Genomic DNA, 16545 nt, shown 5'->3' on the forward strand with positions numbered 1-16545 from the left:
AGACTTTAGCACATGGTGGGGCACTAAGCATTGCTGTTTGAGGTAGAGCTCTCGACTTGTTGTGAGCCCAGATATAAACTGAACGCTGAAGGGGAGGGCAGTGGCCCAATGAAGACGATTGTCCATTTTGTTTTTTAAAATAAATTTAGAGTACCCAATTTTTTTTTCTCTCTCAATTAAAGGGCGATTTAGCGTGGCCAATTCACCTACCCTGCACGTCTTTGGTTTGTGGGGGCGAAACTCACGCAGACATGGGGAGAATGTGCAAACTCCACACAGTTAGTGACCCGGGACTGGGATCAAACCTGGGTCCTCTGCGCCTGCCAACCACTGCGCCACCGTGCTGCCCCAGGATTGTCCATTTTGAACCTGAACAAATACATTTGCATTTAAATAGCACCTTAGCTCATGACTTGGATATTTTCCTATTTTTTTATTTGGCTGTGATGAAAGTTCTTTCTACTCTCTGCTCTAGCCTGTACGAGCATACAATTTTAAACAGGTGTAGGCTACTCGAATTTGCTCCACCATTCAATAGCACCATGGCTAATTCGGTTGACACTGCCACTCCACAGTCCTGGCAACCCCACAACCCTTCACCACCTTGTTTATCAAGAACCTACCCAGCTCGGCCTTAAAAATATTCAAAGTCTCCGCTTTTGAGGGTTGCAGAGACTAAATTCAGAGAATAAACTCTCATTGTCTCCGTCTTCAGTAAGCCATTGCTTATTTTTAAACTGTTGCCCCTAATTCTAGATTCTTCCACAAGAGGAAGCATCCTCTCTATAGCCACCTCTCTGTCAAGACCCCTCTGACCTTTAAGGTCTCAATCAAGTCACCTCTTACTCTTCCAAACTCCAGTGGATACAAGCCTAACCTCTCCACCCATTCCTCAAAAGACAACCTGCCCATTCCTGGGATGAATCTAGTGAATGTTCTCCAAACTGCTTCTAACATATTTATATCTTAAATTAGGAGAGCAGTACAACTCCAGGTATGGCCTCTCCAATACCTTGTACATCTGAAGCACAACATCCCGAACTTCTGCAGTCAATTCCCCTCACAATACATTGTTGGTGATATTAACAAATGCTCAAATGGTTTACCTGAGCTACAACTTCTGTTGAACGAAAGTGAACAATGGAAGCATACAGCACCGGAGGAAGCATTCAGCCCCTCATCTCTATGCCAGTTCCATTTACTAGAGGAGACCCAAGATCATAGAATCCCTACAGTGCAGAAGGAGGCCATTCGACCCATCAGGTCAGCACCGACCCTCAGAAAGAGCACCATACCTAGGCCAACTCCCCTGTCCTATCCCCATAACCCCACCTAACCTGCGCATCTATGGACTGTGGGAAGAAACCAGCGCACTCTTGATCATCATCTGAACATGTTGCTGGTCCTCGCTGTACAAATGTATGGAATGATGTTGGTTCTGCTCTGGGCTTGAAACTGGGGTTAAGTTGCGTTGTGTGGTACATATGTAACTCCCCTTTATAACTGGGATTTTTGCACATTTTGTTTGTTATCTTTTCCTTTATGAGGGTGGGTGTAAAGAATCCGTGATTGGTTCCTACATGGGTGCAGATATCAGAGGTTTGGTATCAGAGGAGAGGAGGGCGTGGTGTGTCATTGGTGCTGCTGGAGTTGAGGAAGATATATATTGGTGCTACTCGAACATGGTAGAGAATGCTATCCTGAATGCTTGTGGGAGGGTGTGCACCATTTTACCATGTCTTCTTGGCTTCATCCTGTTTCTCCCTTGGTCTCTAGTGGGGCAAATTGAGGCATCTAGCTGTGTCAAATGATTGTCTTGAGCCGGTTATAAAGTTGTTTTCCTGTTCCCTCCCCACTATAGTCTTGTAGGTTGGTGTCGGTTAGGGCGGCTGCTTTGTGATCTGGAGCGATGCCAACAGAGCAGGATTAATTTCCATACCGGCTGAGGTTATCCACCAAGGCTCTCAACCTCACCCCTCGCCTGAGGTGTGGTGACCCTCAGGTTAAACCACCACCAGCCAGCTCTCTCTCAAAGGGGGAGCGCAGCCTATGGTCCCCGGGACTGTGTGGGCGACTCTCATTCATGCATGTCGAGCTGTTTTTCCTTGTTTTCTGCAACGTATTTATTTTCCAATTTAGTTGGATGGTTTGCAAAAATGTAAAACTTTAATAAATACACTTGAAGGAAAGAAATTGAGCGGTTTCCTCAACAAGAGCAAATTGCAGAAGACCGAGAGAAGACCGTGAGTGCCACAAGGTGCCCTAGTGGGCGGCTGGCAGAAAATACATTCACGCTGGTGATTCCCCACGTTAAGCTGTCCCATGTCAGAGGAGTGATCCAATGAGGCGGTATACATATTTTCCACACGAACAAGGAAGGAACATGAACGGTAGCGCATTTCCCTCGCTCCTCCCCACAATCTTGCCAAGGGCTCAATAGGCAGCTGGGATCAGACTCTGGACTGGGTAATCATGCCGAACAAGGGGAAATTACTTTCATGAAAAAAAAATCTTTTAAGAATGGTAGCTTTAGGTGAAGCTACTGAAAAACAGTCTGCATTCGCAATGCAAAGCAGCTCCCCTGTACAATAGTTAACTTGGCCATCAGAACACTGCAAGCAGTTACCATAACACCCGCATAAATCTTCATCTTATAACAATGAATACATCATATTTGTCCAAAAAACAAACAAACAGGCAGAACATTCTAGCTACACTGCATTATCCATACAGGTTCACTTGCCTCATAGTTGTTATGCATGCACGGTTACAATCTGCGCCCTCGGCCCAGCTACAAGCTAATTTCCCAAGCTTTTCATTTCAACCTGGCAGCTGAAACACTGCTTTCCCCAGTTTAAAATGCGAACCAGCAGAATGTCACCCATGGCCGGTGGGAAACCGGACGCCTCCCAGAGCTAGGCGTGCTATAGAAATGCAAGTTGTTGTTGTAGAGTGGCCACGTTTAAAACAGAAAGTGGGCAAAGCGTGTCCAGGGCCTTTCAGTCTGCTACCGGGTTCCCATGGCAATCACTGGAGCGCACAGCTTTTGATGTTAAATTTACTTAAGGAGCCCTTAAAGTGTTACCGTGGGTGGGCAAAAAACACATTGCAGGTTTCTATTCCTGAGATTTAGCTTTAACCCTCCCATGGGTTCCTCATGATTGACAAGTTTAATCGGGAAATTTAATTCAAAGCAAGTCCACCTTCCAAATGAAATTCTCAATTTTTGAATTGTGGGTTATTCCTTCACTTGGTGGTGGTGGGCTGACGCAAGATCAGAATCCAAGTTGTGGGGCGTCATTAATAATTGCATCTTTATACCCCCAGCACCAGACCTCAAGTTGCCATTTTAAAGCAGGTACACAAAATGAATCATTATTGCGTGGATTGGTACGACTGCTGGCCAGCCAATTCGGAGCACTTTTTCCTTTTGAGGTAGTTCCCAGGTGAGACACAGAGAGAGACCAAGCTTGTGAAATGCATTTGTTCTTCTCTACCTTCGATTTCTTGTGCAGCCCCTGTGAGAATAGAGCGGTTTGGGTAGGAGAGGGGGGGGGGGGAAAAGACAGAAGAAAAACAAGTTTAGAAGTCAGCATTAGCCACGTGTGATTAAAGCTCTTACAAAAAACAAGCAATCACAAGAACATGAATAACGCTCAAGGTTTACTGATAACCTGTGGAGAGGGAAGCTTGCTGCACGGCACAGAGAAAGCAATGCAATCATTAATGCGATAAGGTGCACAGTGTGTACTTAACACATCTATTCGGCTCCAAGACCAGACAGCTAGTGAAGCCCAATATAGGCGCTTATATTCTTTCTTCCTCAAGTCCAAACCCAGGTCAATGTTTCATGACAAAAGCTAGAGGATTTAACATCCTGACATGCATTAACCATCCCAACAATTTCCTGTTTGGGCAGAAATCATGACCCAGAAATGATTCAATTCCTCAGGAAAAGAAAAGGCATGCAACATTCCCTCAGATCGCAACAGAAGCACATTTTCTCTGCCTTGTATCAAGAACTGCGTCAAAAAAATATAAATGAAGTGTTTTTTTCTGCAAATCACAGCTGTTATGTTGATGGATCAAAATCCAAGCTCATTAACACAAATTCTCTGACAAGCCCATTGATTAATGTACAGTGTGTAGTTGGTGCTCTTGAATAAAAATAATGGTTGAGAAACAAGCAACCTGATAATGCAATACTGAATTAGCTTGACAGAAATGCGAACAAATCTTCACTTTATAACGTGCTCAGTATACATTGGTGCTCACACATCTGGAAGTCACCCCTATTGCGTCTTGAGCCTTTTGAAAATCCAGCCAATGGCAGGTGACCTACGTGCAACTCTGTAGACAGCGGAAGTATAAATAGTGGCAATGGCTCCTCACATGCTAAACTTTGCCCAATGATTGGAGGACGAAAGGAGGGGAAAATAGTTGGGGGAAGAAGGCAATCAAATAACAGAGCAGGTTGACGTGCCTCCCAGGATTCAAATCGAGGGGGCAGAGTACAGAAGTGAGAGTGAAGCTTTCTCAGTTAAGCAATGACCACAGGGATATTCGAGAGGAGGAGTAAAATATGCAAATACCAAGATGATTGCTTGGCAGTTTCCCCCATTGCTTTGTACATTTATCCCAAAAGCAAAGCCTTCATAGCTATGTGACTTGCTACACTGAATAAACACAGAGGAATTTTGAGCTAAATATTGGTAAAATCCTGAGATCCCTTTAACCAACACATTTCAAAATAGAAAGAACAAATCTAAAAGTCAACAGGCAATGCAATTTTTCTGAAAAGATTGTCAGACTCGGCTTTACAAAAATGCTCAAGGTCTCCATAGCAACGACCTCATAAGGTCCGCCAATAAGTAACTGAAAAGTCCAAATCTGCTATTACAAGAAAGGTCAATACAGGCAGTTAAAATACTTCAACCATGTAATTTTTTTTTGAAGTGCATCAGATAAATTATATTTACTGTTCAATCCCCAGTTGTGTTTATTCCAGGTGCATCGACAGCATAACAATGCAGCAATCTCAATTCACTGGTCGGCAAAGAGCAATCGACTCAATCTCCTCTCCTCGCCCACTTCATAAGTTTTTCTGTGTGCTTATCTACTGGAGAAATGTTAGCACTCAATAATGGAGCTCAGCATCAAACGTTGGCATATTGTACTTGGGACCTCGGCGCTGTGAGGCAACAGGGCTAACCCACTGCGCCACCGTGCTGCCCAATCATTGCCTTTTTTATTTATATATTGTAATTTATACTTACCAACGCTGAATTTTATTGGTCATTGTTCTTACTCCTTACAACTCTGGTCAAGTAAATATTTAGTCTTCCCCAGATTGCATCTAATTATACAGGCCTTCAAGGAACAGCATTCATATTTTTCTTTAAATTTAGAGTACCCAATTCATTTTTTATAATTAAGGGGCAATTTAGCGTGTTCAATCCACCTACTCTGCACATCTTTGGGTTGTGGGGGCGAAACCCACGCAAACCCGGGGAGAATGTGCAAACTCCACACGGACAGTGACCCAGAGGCGGGATCGAACCTGGGACCTCGGCGCCGTGAGACTGCAGTGCTACTACTGCACCACTGTGCTGCCCTAACGAACAGCATTCATGAATGTGCACAAACGCAGAAGAGAATTTTATTCAAGTTAATCTGAAAAACTAAGTTTCTGTAGCACGTTGACCAACAAATGCCCCTCAACAATCCATCACCAGCACATTATTTGGTCATTTATTTCATTGCCGCATGTGGGACCTTGCCACGTGCAAATTGTCGGTTACATGTGCTTCCAGTGGGGTATTCCAGTCTGCTGCCACCTCCTGTGCCAATGTGGCTTCTTGGCCTATATATTTGTCTTTCTCCATGGCATTGTTGAGTGGACCAGATATCCCTCCAGTCAGCACAGAGACATCACGGGCGGGATCTTCCGGTCCCACAGACGGTGTAACCCTGCCATGGGTTTCGTGAAGGGTGCATTCAATGGGAAATCCAGCTGACAGCGGCAGGACCAGGTAATCCAGTCACCAGCCAATAGCGGGTTGCTTCCGCTGCCACAAAACACGCAACGGTCTCCGTGGAAAATCCCGCCTCACACGTTTACCATCTCACCAGCGAAACCGGTGTTATGGCTAAGGGAGGGGGGGTGGGGGGGTTGTTGCTCTTCCAGAGAACCGGTATGGGGACAACAGGCTGCGATGTCTCCTTCGGGGTGCTGTGTGGCTCCACAGTCCCAGGGGGCTATAGCTTGCCCTCTTCTTTGAGAGCTGACTGGTGGTGATTTAACCCGAGGGTCACCACACCTCAGGCGAGGGACACAGCCGAGAAGGCCAGAATTTCATGAATAACCTCAGCCGGTACGGGAATTGAACCCGCGCTGTTGGCCTCGCACCGCATCGCAAAACGGCCATCCAGCCAACTAGAGCTAGCGTTCTAGTAACCCACACTAGAATGTACACATAGCGTGTGTATTGGAAATAGGCTTGGGCTCAGCTGCAAGGACTCCCACGGTCAGACACCGCTTACGTTTGCGTGAGAAGATTTGGCTCCACAGGGTGCCTGACCCATGTGGAAAGGTACCCCAGCATGAATCAATGTCTTCAGTGGACGGGGAGGGGGAAAATGGGGGAAAGATATCAAAAGAAACCACCAGTAAAAGTAGCACAGAATTCAGAGTTTGAACAAAACTGTGCTTGCTTTATTTGCTGTTGATGTCAATCTCCAACGTCAATGAAAAGAATTGTACACCTCTGCTCAGAGGTCAATTGTGGTAACTACCCTACCATCTCTGCCGCAGGAACATTGTGACCTGCTCTGTACAAATGCAGAAACACAACGAGGTCTGTGGACAGGTTCCGAATATTAAGTCACGACAAAGTGTGACGCCGCGACTTCCTTTGTGACAGAACAAATGTACACACAAGCAGCAGAATAGGTGCTTCCTACAAAAGGCACACGGAGCAACACATTACCAAGAGGCTGAACACAAAAACTTAACCCCCAGGCGCACTATACCTGTGAAAAGAAATCGGCACTCACAAATCAATGCTATGAGATTGTGCCACATGATGTCTAGTGTGTGACTAAGGAGACCGCGTTGGTATACCAGAATGATGGGTTGGGTGTTCTGGATCACACACAGGTCACCAACACTTGAAATAGTGCAACACTATTTTATTAAACCATTGACTGTTTAAACATACTCAGACTGTGGGTTGATACGATACTAGCTTTAACTAAAGACCTTTGCCTTGTCCTAACCAGTCGATGCACTCAGCACATGGTGAATGTCTGTGTTGCAGGCTGTGAGCTCTGTCCTCCTAGCTAGCTGCTACTCGAATGAGCAGGAACTCTGATGCCCCCTGTCTTTATAATGTGTGTGCTCTCACTGGTGATTGGCTGCGGTGTTGTGTATGTTGATTGGTCCCACTGTGTGTCCATCAGTGTGTGTCTGCACCATGATATACTGGTGTATATTATGACACAGAATGCTGGGGAACATTTGCTGGGTTTCAGCCTGCAATTCCCCCAGAGAGTAACATTTCCATCTCAGGCAGGTTTTCAGAAGATTCAAGAAATTAGAGGATTAAAGCAAGCTGCAGGCATTTACTGGCAGGCAACAGTTGCGGTGAATGGAGTGTGGAGATGTTTAACTCTGTGTGGCAGTGGAGGTTGGGAATCAAGAGCAGCTGTCCCCAGTTGGGGAGATATTAGGACTTCATTACAAGAAATGCTGTGAGGATGTTTCCCCTCATGGGAGAGTCTAAGACCAGAGGGCATAGTCCCAGAATAAAGGGGTGCCAATTTATGACTGAGCGCAGTAAGAAGTCTCACAACACCAGGTTAAAGTCCAACAGATTTGTTTGGAATCACTAGCTTTCGGAACGTAGCTCCTTCATCGGGTGAGTGTCTCGGTTGAAGGAAGAAATGGTGAAGGAGCTGTGCTCCGAAAGCTAGTGATTCCAAACAAACCCGTTGGTCTTTAACCTGGTGTTGTAAAACTTCTTACTGTGCCCACCCCAGTCCAACGCCAGTATCTCCACATCATGGCTACCAATTTAAGACTGAGAAGAGGAGGAATTTCTTCTCTCTCGGAGGGTTGAGAGTCTTTGGAACTCTTGCTACAGAGCTGTGGGGAACAGGGACCTTGTGTATGTTTATGGCCGAGATAGATTCTTGATCAGTAAGGGTTGCCGGGAGAGGGCAGGAAAGTGGACTTGAGGAACGTCAGATCAGCCATGATCCGATTGAATGGCACGGTCAAGGGGCCAAACAGCCTACTCCTGTTCCTATTTCTTATGTTCTTCTAGGATAAAAAAAGGTGTTCACATTGGGTGTTGGGGGGAATTGGAAGAGTCTGCGTCTTTACTCTGCAGGCTTGGAAATAAACCTGTTTTAAGGCACTGGCTGGCTCATTCTTCAACATGCCAATGTTGGATTTAACAAATTACAAAGCTGCCCACTTGGTTCTTGAACGACACAGCCTGGAAATACACGGCACACCCATTTGTGGACACACAGTGAGGCATTGGATGGGTGGGTGAGGGGTTGCAGAGACTAAGCCCTGCATGGGTGAAGCCCGAGTGAGGCACACCCATTATTGGGCCTCATGTCATTTGGTGGTTGAGACAAAAGGTCCTCTACGGGCTTACCCCCCCCCCACCCCCGCCATGGTTACAAAAATCCATGATGAGGCCTTGGACATCATGTACCACTTTCGACACCTTGGGAGCTTATTGTCAACAAGGGCAGACATTGATGACGTGGTTCAACAACGCCTTCGGTATGTTAGCACACCTTTCAGTCACCTGAGGAAGCGAGTGTCTGATGACCAGGGGCAGTAGTGATGCCCACCCTCCTATATGGCTCAGGGATGTGGATTATGTACATCAGGCACCTCAAAACCCTGCAGAATTACCACCAGCGTTGCCTCCACATGCTCTTGCTAATCCATTGGCAGGGTAGGTGAACCGGCAGAGTTCTCGCTCAGGCCAACATCCTCAGCATTGAAGCTGCTCAATCTGCTCCACTGAGTGGGCCACATCGTCCACATGCCTGACACAAGACCCCCAAAACAAGTACTTTACCTGGAGCTTCAGCACGGCGAAAAGTGAGCTCCAGGAGAGCAGAGCTTCAAGGACACTGCAAAGCCTCCTTGAAAAAGTTCAACATCCCCACTGTTGCTAACTTTTGGTTGGCTCTTAATTCGTAATTTGCTCTGTTTGTTTAACCTTTGCTCTAGAGTCGCCAGGTATCTTTATGATACTGCCACGAGGTTCAAGTTCAAGTAATGATCAATAATTCAACACACTAATTAGTAAGATTCGAATCAAAACACATTTATTACACACAGTAAATCTCTACTCATGCATAAACTCTACTTTCTAGACTATTCCTTTCACTAAAAGGCCTATACTTAGCTTTGGAATTGGTCCACCAGGTCAGGGGAACAAATGGCCTTCGTTCAGGTCCTGAGTCTGCAGGATTCAAAAGCTGGTATGGACTTGTAGCTAGGAGCACCTATGTCGTAGTGAGCGTTGACTGGAGACTTACTTGGTTGATGTGGCCGCTTCGACAGGTCACTCTCACGGGTTGATTCAAGTTGCAGAGTGACCCTGCCAAAGAAGGACGATTTGAACTTGGGAGCTTTACTTTATAGTCCCCAGGGGCTTCCCGCCCTTCGGGGCGGACCCCGTACCTGGTTCCAAATGATTGGACTGCGTTCCGATCATTTGGATCGATTTCTCCAATACTGGAGTTGTTCCCTGATCGCTGGACGGTCCCTAAATGTCTGTTGGCCTTCCTTTGTCTTGGCTCCTGCTGGTGCCGAGGAGTCTGGCTTGGCTTTATTCACCTTAAATGTTGCAATTGTGCCTTGGAATTGCTCATTACTATGCAGATGGCTGCTGGTTTCAGTGCTGTCTGGTTTTTGCAAGTTTCAATACACATGATTTCTGCACTTGCTCAATTTTGCCTGTGTTCTCTGAATTTCCCTTCAGCCTTTGCGGTTCTCCATTTTAAGTCGGGAAGTGGCCAACCCAGGTGGCTACACCACCGACACCTGCGAATCCCTGGCCCAAGGTCGCCCGAAGTGGAGGAAAAGCATCAGAGAAGGAACTGAACACCTCGAGTTTCAACACCGAGAACAAGCTGAAGCCAAGTGTTGACAGTGAAAGGAGGGGCTGGCAACCCGGCCACCCCAACCACCCGCTCCTGCCACCACTGTCTGCTCCCACCTGTGACAGGGACTGCAGGTCGTGCATGGGGGTCCTCAGTCGCAAGAGAACTCTTCTTTTTTTTTTGAAGTGTGAAAGAAAGCCATCCTCAGATCAAAGGAACTTCCCAAGAACAAGAGCTACAGTCAGTAAAATGCAAGATTACTGGCATAATAATAGGGATTGCTGCCCTCAGGTAAGTGATGGAGGGGTGACCAGGAAGGAGAGGCAGCCTAGACTGGGAGGCTGGTGGGTGCCCAGGGTTACGCAGGTGCCAGAGAGGCCCACATGCATTGAACATGGGGTCAGCAGCACTCCAGCAAACTGGCTCTACATTCAGTCCAAAGATGTGCAGGTTAGGTGGATTGGCCATGCTAAATTGACCCCTAGTGTCCTCAAGGTTAGGTGAGGTTGCTGGGTTACAGGGATAGGGTGGAGACGTGGGCTTAGGAAGGGTGCTCTTTCCAAGGGCCAGTGTAGACTCGATAGGCTGAATGGCCTCCTTCTGCGCTGTAAATTCTATGATTCAGGTTAGCATATTTTAATATGGACCCTTGCAGGTTGCATCCACTACTTCTGGACCTGGCTTTCCTTAGTCTAGTCTGCACTGGCTGTCCCACAGCAAACAACCCTTTCAGGTATACAATGGTAATTTGGGCCTTTACCATTATAGAAAGTGACGTACTTCTGGGTTATGGTAAGCATGAAATTCTTGTCTGTTCCTATTGGAGAGTTAAGAGGCCATACAGTGCGCAGTAAATGGGCAGTGTCCGGCTGAATTCCTGGGCCCAGATCAGGCAAGAGGGAGCGGAGACCAAGGATGACACATACAAAAAGTGTAGGGGAGTTCAAAGATGATGCAGAGGGAAATCCAAAACAGCAGAGGATGGGGAAGGGGAGGAAACTCAGACAGGAATCTGCTCTTTCCGCCATTTTGATTCCGTACACCTGACAATTGGAATGTCATCCAATTGGACACCCACTCAATCCTCCAGGTATGAGAGCTCCCTTTAGGTTTCACGCTTGACCAAAGCGAAGTCTGATGATCGATGGGATCAGGCACTTCACTGGTTACAGTCACATCCCACGTGAAAAACAACCCAATTTGGGTCAGCGAGATACAACTCAGCAAAGTTCTGTGCTGTTTCCCAGGATAAAGGGCAAACGATGCACTTGTAGCAGTGCATGTGGAACAGATTCGTCCACATGAGATTAAAACGTCACATCAACTAAAGCTCAGCTCCTGCATCGATTTTGGTTCTCTTATTTTGTTGGTTCAGGCTTTTAAAATTAAAACTTTTGAGAAAGTTAGTGAATGGAGGAAGAAGGGCAGGGGTGAGCCCAAAGAACACACATAGTTGGAGTGCCTTAACCATCGTGCGGTTTTCAGCTCACCCAGCCATTCAACTCGATTTGCAACAGTAACGTTTTAATGCAGACGGTTGCCATGGCTTTTCGACAAAATGACTTTTGTTGCATTGGTTGTTTTTGGCAGCATTAAGGAAATGAGCTTCCTTGACAATTAATAGCCCTGTTCCCTCCAGGGCACACGACAGGCTGTTGCCACCGCAGAGTGCTCCTGCTCATCACCAGACTGACCTCCATGAGAGGAGGATTTATGTCCTATCAGCATTTCTGCGATCGTGCTCCCGTCCTGCCACTCGGCGTCATGCTGATAGACAAGCGTGCTACTCTGATGGATGAAAGGACAATGCCACCTGCGGCCATTCAAAAAAGCCGATATGCCTAGGATTCATCAAATGCTACACAGCGCAGAAGAAGTGTGAAACATGACGACTGAAGTGAGGCTGGATGCTTGCACATCGCACTGTGGTATGTCAGCGCACAAAGGTTATGCATTGCAAAAAGCAATAAAATTGCCACTTTGACAACTTAAAACGTGACTGTAAGGATGAGAGTTTCCCTGTGTCTACAGTGAACAGGCAGCAGTTGAGGTGGGGGGGGGGGGGGGGGTGTGGGGGGTGGGGGGGGGGGGCCCACAGTGACCTTTCCAGTGATGTGGACTTTACTGAGAAGCGGTTTCAAAAAGAGAGCTTTGAACTTTGGTTGATCCAAATCAATTTGTAACACAACTGGGGAGGGAATGGTTTTTCACATTAATCTGAGCAAATTGCAGAATGCTTCCTGTTGCTTTCATCACTTTCAGAGACTAACGCTGGTCAATACATTAACACTTGGGCTGTCAACATAAGGCCCTGGCAACTGTATCCAAGGCGACGAGGAGAGACATTGGTTCTTGCACGTTTCGGTATTGGATCATCATTCAATGATATTGTCTGCTTTTCTCACTGGCGATGGCACCAATTGCCCAAAAGAAATAGACAGGCCCAAGCGTTTGTCAGCCTGAACTTGCTGCAGTGAGTGGTCAGGACAAAGTAGAATACAGGCTTCGCCTTCATTCAGTTAATTTTGCTCCGGTGAACTACCACCTTCAGTCCAAATTTCAGACAGGGCAGATCAAATAGTGAAGAAGCGAACAAATCCAGAATAAGACTGTTCTTTTCTGACTCCAGACAATTTTCTGACTCCTCCCGCTACGCACACACAAGCAGACCCTCCACTCCAGCAGGAGAAACGTTAGCCAAGCACATCTTTTCCTTCTGATTCCCTCCCTGCCCAAGTGCATACTTGAAAAATGCTACAATATTAAAGAGATACACTGCTGTTCCCTGAGATTTTAAAATAGGTTACATTTCTTCAATTCCTCCTCCAAAAATGCTACTCCTGGCCAGTCATTTCAGTTACCAGGTGAGATACCAATCCTGTGAAGGAATGGTGACACAGTTCCAGGATTTGTCATAAGCTTTTTGCACACCCTAGTATTCTAGCTTCAAGGTACACACTGTCATGAGAATGTCGCTTTCAGAGATAGTTAGCTGCTCATGTTACTGCAGTGATGTCAGAGAGTGGGTGGAGCTGAGCGCTGGTTCTGCTTTTTAGTTTCACTTTAAGAAAAGCTTGGGTGTGTCTGTCTTTTTGGTTTCATTTTACAGTGTGTTGCAGCTAAAGTCAGCCAAAGCAGCTGTATTGTTGAGCTCTCTGCCATGAAGGACTATCTCTTGATCATTTGGTGAATTCAGGAATTTAAATGTTTTCAGTACTGAATGTAAACCCTGATGTGCTTCTGTTTAAAGTTTGTTCAGTGTGTGAAAGGACAGCATACAGGTTACTTAGTGTTGTATTCTTTGGGTGGTGTATTTGATTTATTGGTTGCTAAGATGGTCGCTGTTTGTTTTAGAAAGGTTAACTTGAGTTCATAGAATAAACATTGTTTTGCTTTAAAAAATACTTTTCCATTTCTGCTGTACCACACCTGTAGAGTGGGCCGTGTGCTCCCCATACCACAATCTATTAAAAGTTGTGGGTCAGGTGAACTCCATGATACACTTTGGGGTTCTCTAAACCCTGGCCCATAACAATTGGGGGCTCGAGGGGGATAAAAGTCCATCTATTGGATTGGCTTAATGAACTTAAAGACAGTGAGGGGTGAGCATATTGTGGTTGCTTTTCAGGTGTGGTATTCTAGTTTAAGTGGGGAGTGTGTTGTGGACAATAGCTCTTTCAGAGGCTCAGAAGATTTTGGGGGTGGAGACGGTTACACGTAGTACCTTACGGACAGAGACTAAAAGCAGACTGTTAGATTTGGCAAAAACATTGCAGTTAACATTACCTGACAAAATGTGAAAAGATGAGGTAATTATGGTGGTGGTTAAGCATTTAAAATTGCCTGAGATACAGTCTGACTCATTAGAAATGGCAAAGATCCAGTTGCAAATTAAATAAATGGAACATGAGAAAGAATTAAAGCAGCTTGAATACGAAAGAGAGGAAAAAGTAAAAGAAAGAGAGTGAGATAGAGAGGACAAAGAAAAGGAGAGAGAAGAAAGGAGGAAAGAAAGAATAGCCCTAGCAGAACAAAAAGAAAAGGAAAGGGAGATACAGATCACGGCAAAAGATAAAGAGGAGAGTTTGAACTTCAGAAAATGGCCATAAAACATGACAGTCAGTTAAAATTGGCAGACGTAAAGGGAAACGTAGAGTTGGATGATAGTGATGAGGATAGTGAGAAAGAGCATCATAGTCAAAGGTGTGGTGGGGATTTATTTAAAAACGTCCAAGCATTGCCAAGGTTTGACGAAAAGGAGGTAGAAGCCTTTTTCATTTCATTTGAGAAGGTAGCTAAACAAATGAAATGGCCACAGGACATGTGGGTATTACTGATTCAAACAAAGCTGGTAGGTAGAGCTAGTGAAGTGTTTGCATCACTACCGGAGGAGGTATCTGGGACGTATTAGCAGGTGAAAAAATCCATCTTGGGTGCATATGAACTAGTGCCTGAAGTTTACAGACAAAGGTTTAGAAATTTAAGGAAAGAATTTGGTCAAACATACATGGAGTTTGAAAGGCTCAAACAGAGTAATTTTGATAGGTGGATAAGGGCTTTGAAAATAGATCAAACGTATGAAGCTCTCAGAGAAATTATACTTTTGGAGGAGTTAAAAAATTTATTTCCTGATGTAGTGAGAACTCATGTGGAAGAGCAGAGGGTTAAAACTGTGAGATTAGCAGCAGAAATGGCAGATTATGAATTAGTTCATAAATCAAAGCTTGGTTTCCGACATCAGTTTCAGCCTGTGAGGGATAGAAACTGGGGACATGAGAAATACTCAAATGGTAAAAGTAAAGGTGGTCTGATGGGAGATAATAAGGAGAGTGTACCTCAGTTTTAAAAAAACCAGGAGGGTGGAAAAGAAATGAAAAGTTTCAAATGTTTTCACTGTAATAAACTAGGCACAGTGTTGGTGGTTGAAGAAAAGCACTGGGAAGGCTGATGTGGTAACACAGGATAAGACAGTGGGGTTTGTTTGAGTGGTAAAGGAAAGCCCAAGGGAAGCGAAGGAGGTGCAAAAGATTGTACAGACTGTCCAAGAGGTGATTGATAAGAAGTTGCCAGCTGTCGTTAAAGAATTTACTTGTGTGGGTAAAGTTTACTCATGTGTATCAGGAGGAGCAGGTAAAGAAGTCACAATGTTAAGAGATACGGGAGCTAGTCAATCTTTAATGGTAAGAGATGAGGAGTTATGTAGGTTGGGAAGAATGTTGCCAGAAAAGGTGGTAATATGTGGAATACAGGGTGAGAGGAGTAGTGTTCCATTATATAAGGTAAGGTTGGAAAGTCCAGTGAAGAGTGGTGAAGTGGTAGTAGGAGTAATAGAGAAACTATCTTGTCCAGGAATAGTTTATCTTGGGTATTGATCAGCTGGATCGCAAGTGGGAGTGATGCCTACTGTGGTTGATAAGCCAGTGGAAAATCAGACAACTGAAGTGTTGAAGGACGAATATCCTGGGATTTTTCCGGATTGTGTATTAACGAGGTCGCAAAGTCACAAGTTAAGACAAGAGGAGAAATCAAAGAGTGAAGATGAAGTTGAAGTGCAATTATCAGAAACGATTTTTGATCAGATGGTTGAAAAAGAACAAGAACAGGTGGAGGATGAGGTGGATATTTTTAGTTCAGGAAAATTGGCGGAGTTACAATAAAAAGATATAGGAATAAAATGCGTGTATCAGAAAGCATATACGGAAGAGGAATTTGAGTGTATATCAGAGTGTTATTACCGTAAAAGTGATGTCTTGATGAGAAAATGGAGACCTTTACATATGCAGGCGGATGAAAAGTGGGCAGAGGTTCATCAAGTAGTATTGCTGGTAGGGTATAGAAAGGAGATGTTGCGAGTTGTGGTGATGGGGACTCACTTAGTGCCAGGGGCTTAGACGGGGCAGAGTTTGTAAGGAGCATCCAGGAGGGCTTCTTTAAACAAAATGTAGACAGTCCAACTAGGGAAGGGGCGGTACTGGACCTGGTATTGGGGAATGAGCCTGGCTAGGTGGTAGAAGTTTCAGTAGGGGAGCATTTCGGGAACAGTGACCACAATTCAGTAAGTTTTAAAGTGCTGGTGGACAAGGATAAGAGTGGTCCTAGGGTGAATGTGCTAAATTGGGGGAAGGCTAATTATAACAATATCAGGCGGGAACAGAAGAACATAGATTGGGGGAGGATGTTTGAGGGTAAATCAATATCTGACATGTGGGAGGCTTTCAAATGTCAGTTGAAAGGAATTCAGGACCGGCATGTTCCTGTGCGGAAGAAGGATAAATACAGCAATTTTCGGGAACCTTGGATAACGAGAGATATTGTAGGCCTCGTCAAAAAGAAAAAGGAGGCATTTGTCAGGGCTAAAAGGCTTGGGAACAGACAACGCCTCTGTGGAATATAAGGAAAGTAGGAAGG

The 16545-nt window shown here is 45.3% G+C and overlaps 1 protein-coding gene across 6 annotated transcripts in view; it reads right to left on the reverse strand.

Moving 5' to 3' along the window:
- LOC140398212 (cell adhesion molecule 1-like) overlaps positions 1-16545 on the reverse strand; it is a 478240-nt gene that overhangs the window by 151780 nt on the left and 309915 nt on the right. For 5 of the 6 annotated variants that reach the window (XM_072486602.1, XM_072486600.1, XM_072486599.1 and 2 more), the window contains exon 2: positions 3498-3518. The exons of the other annotated variant lie outside the window; for it this stretch is intronic. In XM_072486602.1, coding sequence (XP_072342703.1) covers positions 3498-3518 — 21 coding nt within the window. The remainder of the gene's footprint in view (positions 1-3497; positions 3519-16545) is intronic. 6 annotated transcript variants of the gene reach the window in all.

Source organism: Scyliorhinus torazame, chromosome 21 (genome assembly GCF_047496885.1).
Source record: "Scyliorhinus torazame isolate Kashiwa2021f chromosome 21, sScyTor2.1, whole genome shotgun sequence".
NCBI lineage: Eukaryota > Metazoa > Chordata > Chondrichthyes > Carcharhiniformes > Scyliorhinidae > Scyliorhinus > Scyliorhinus torazame.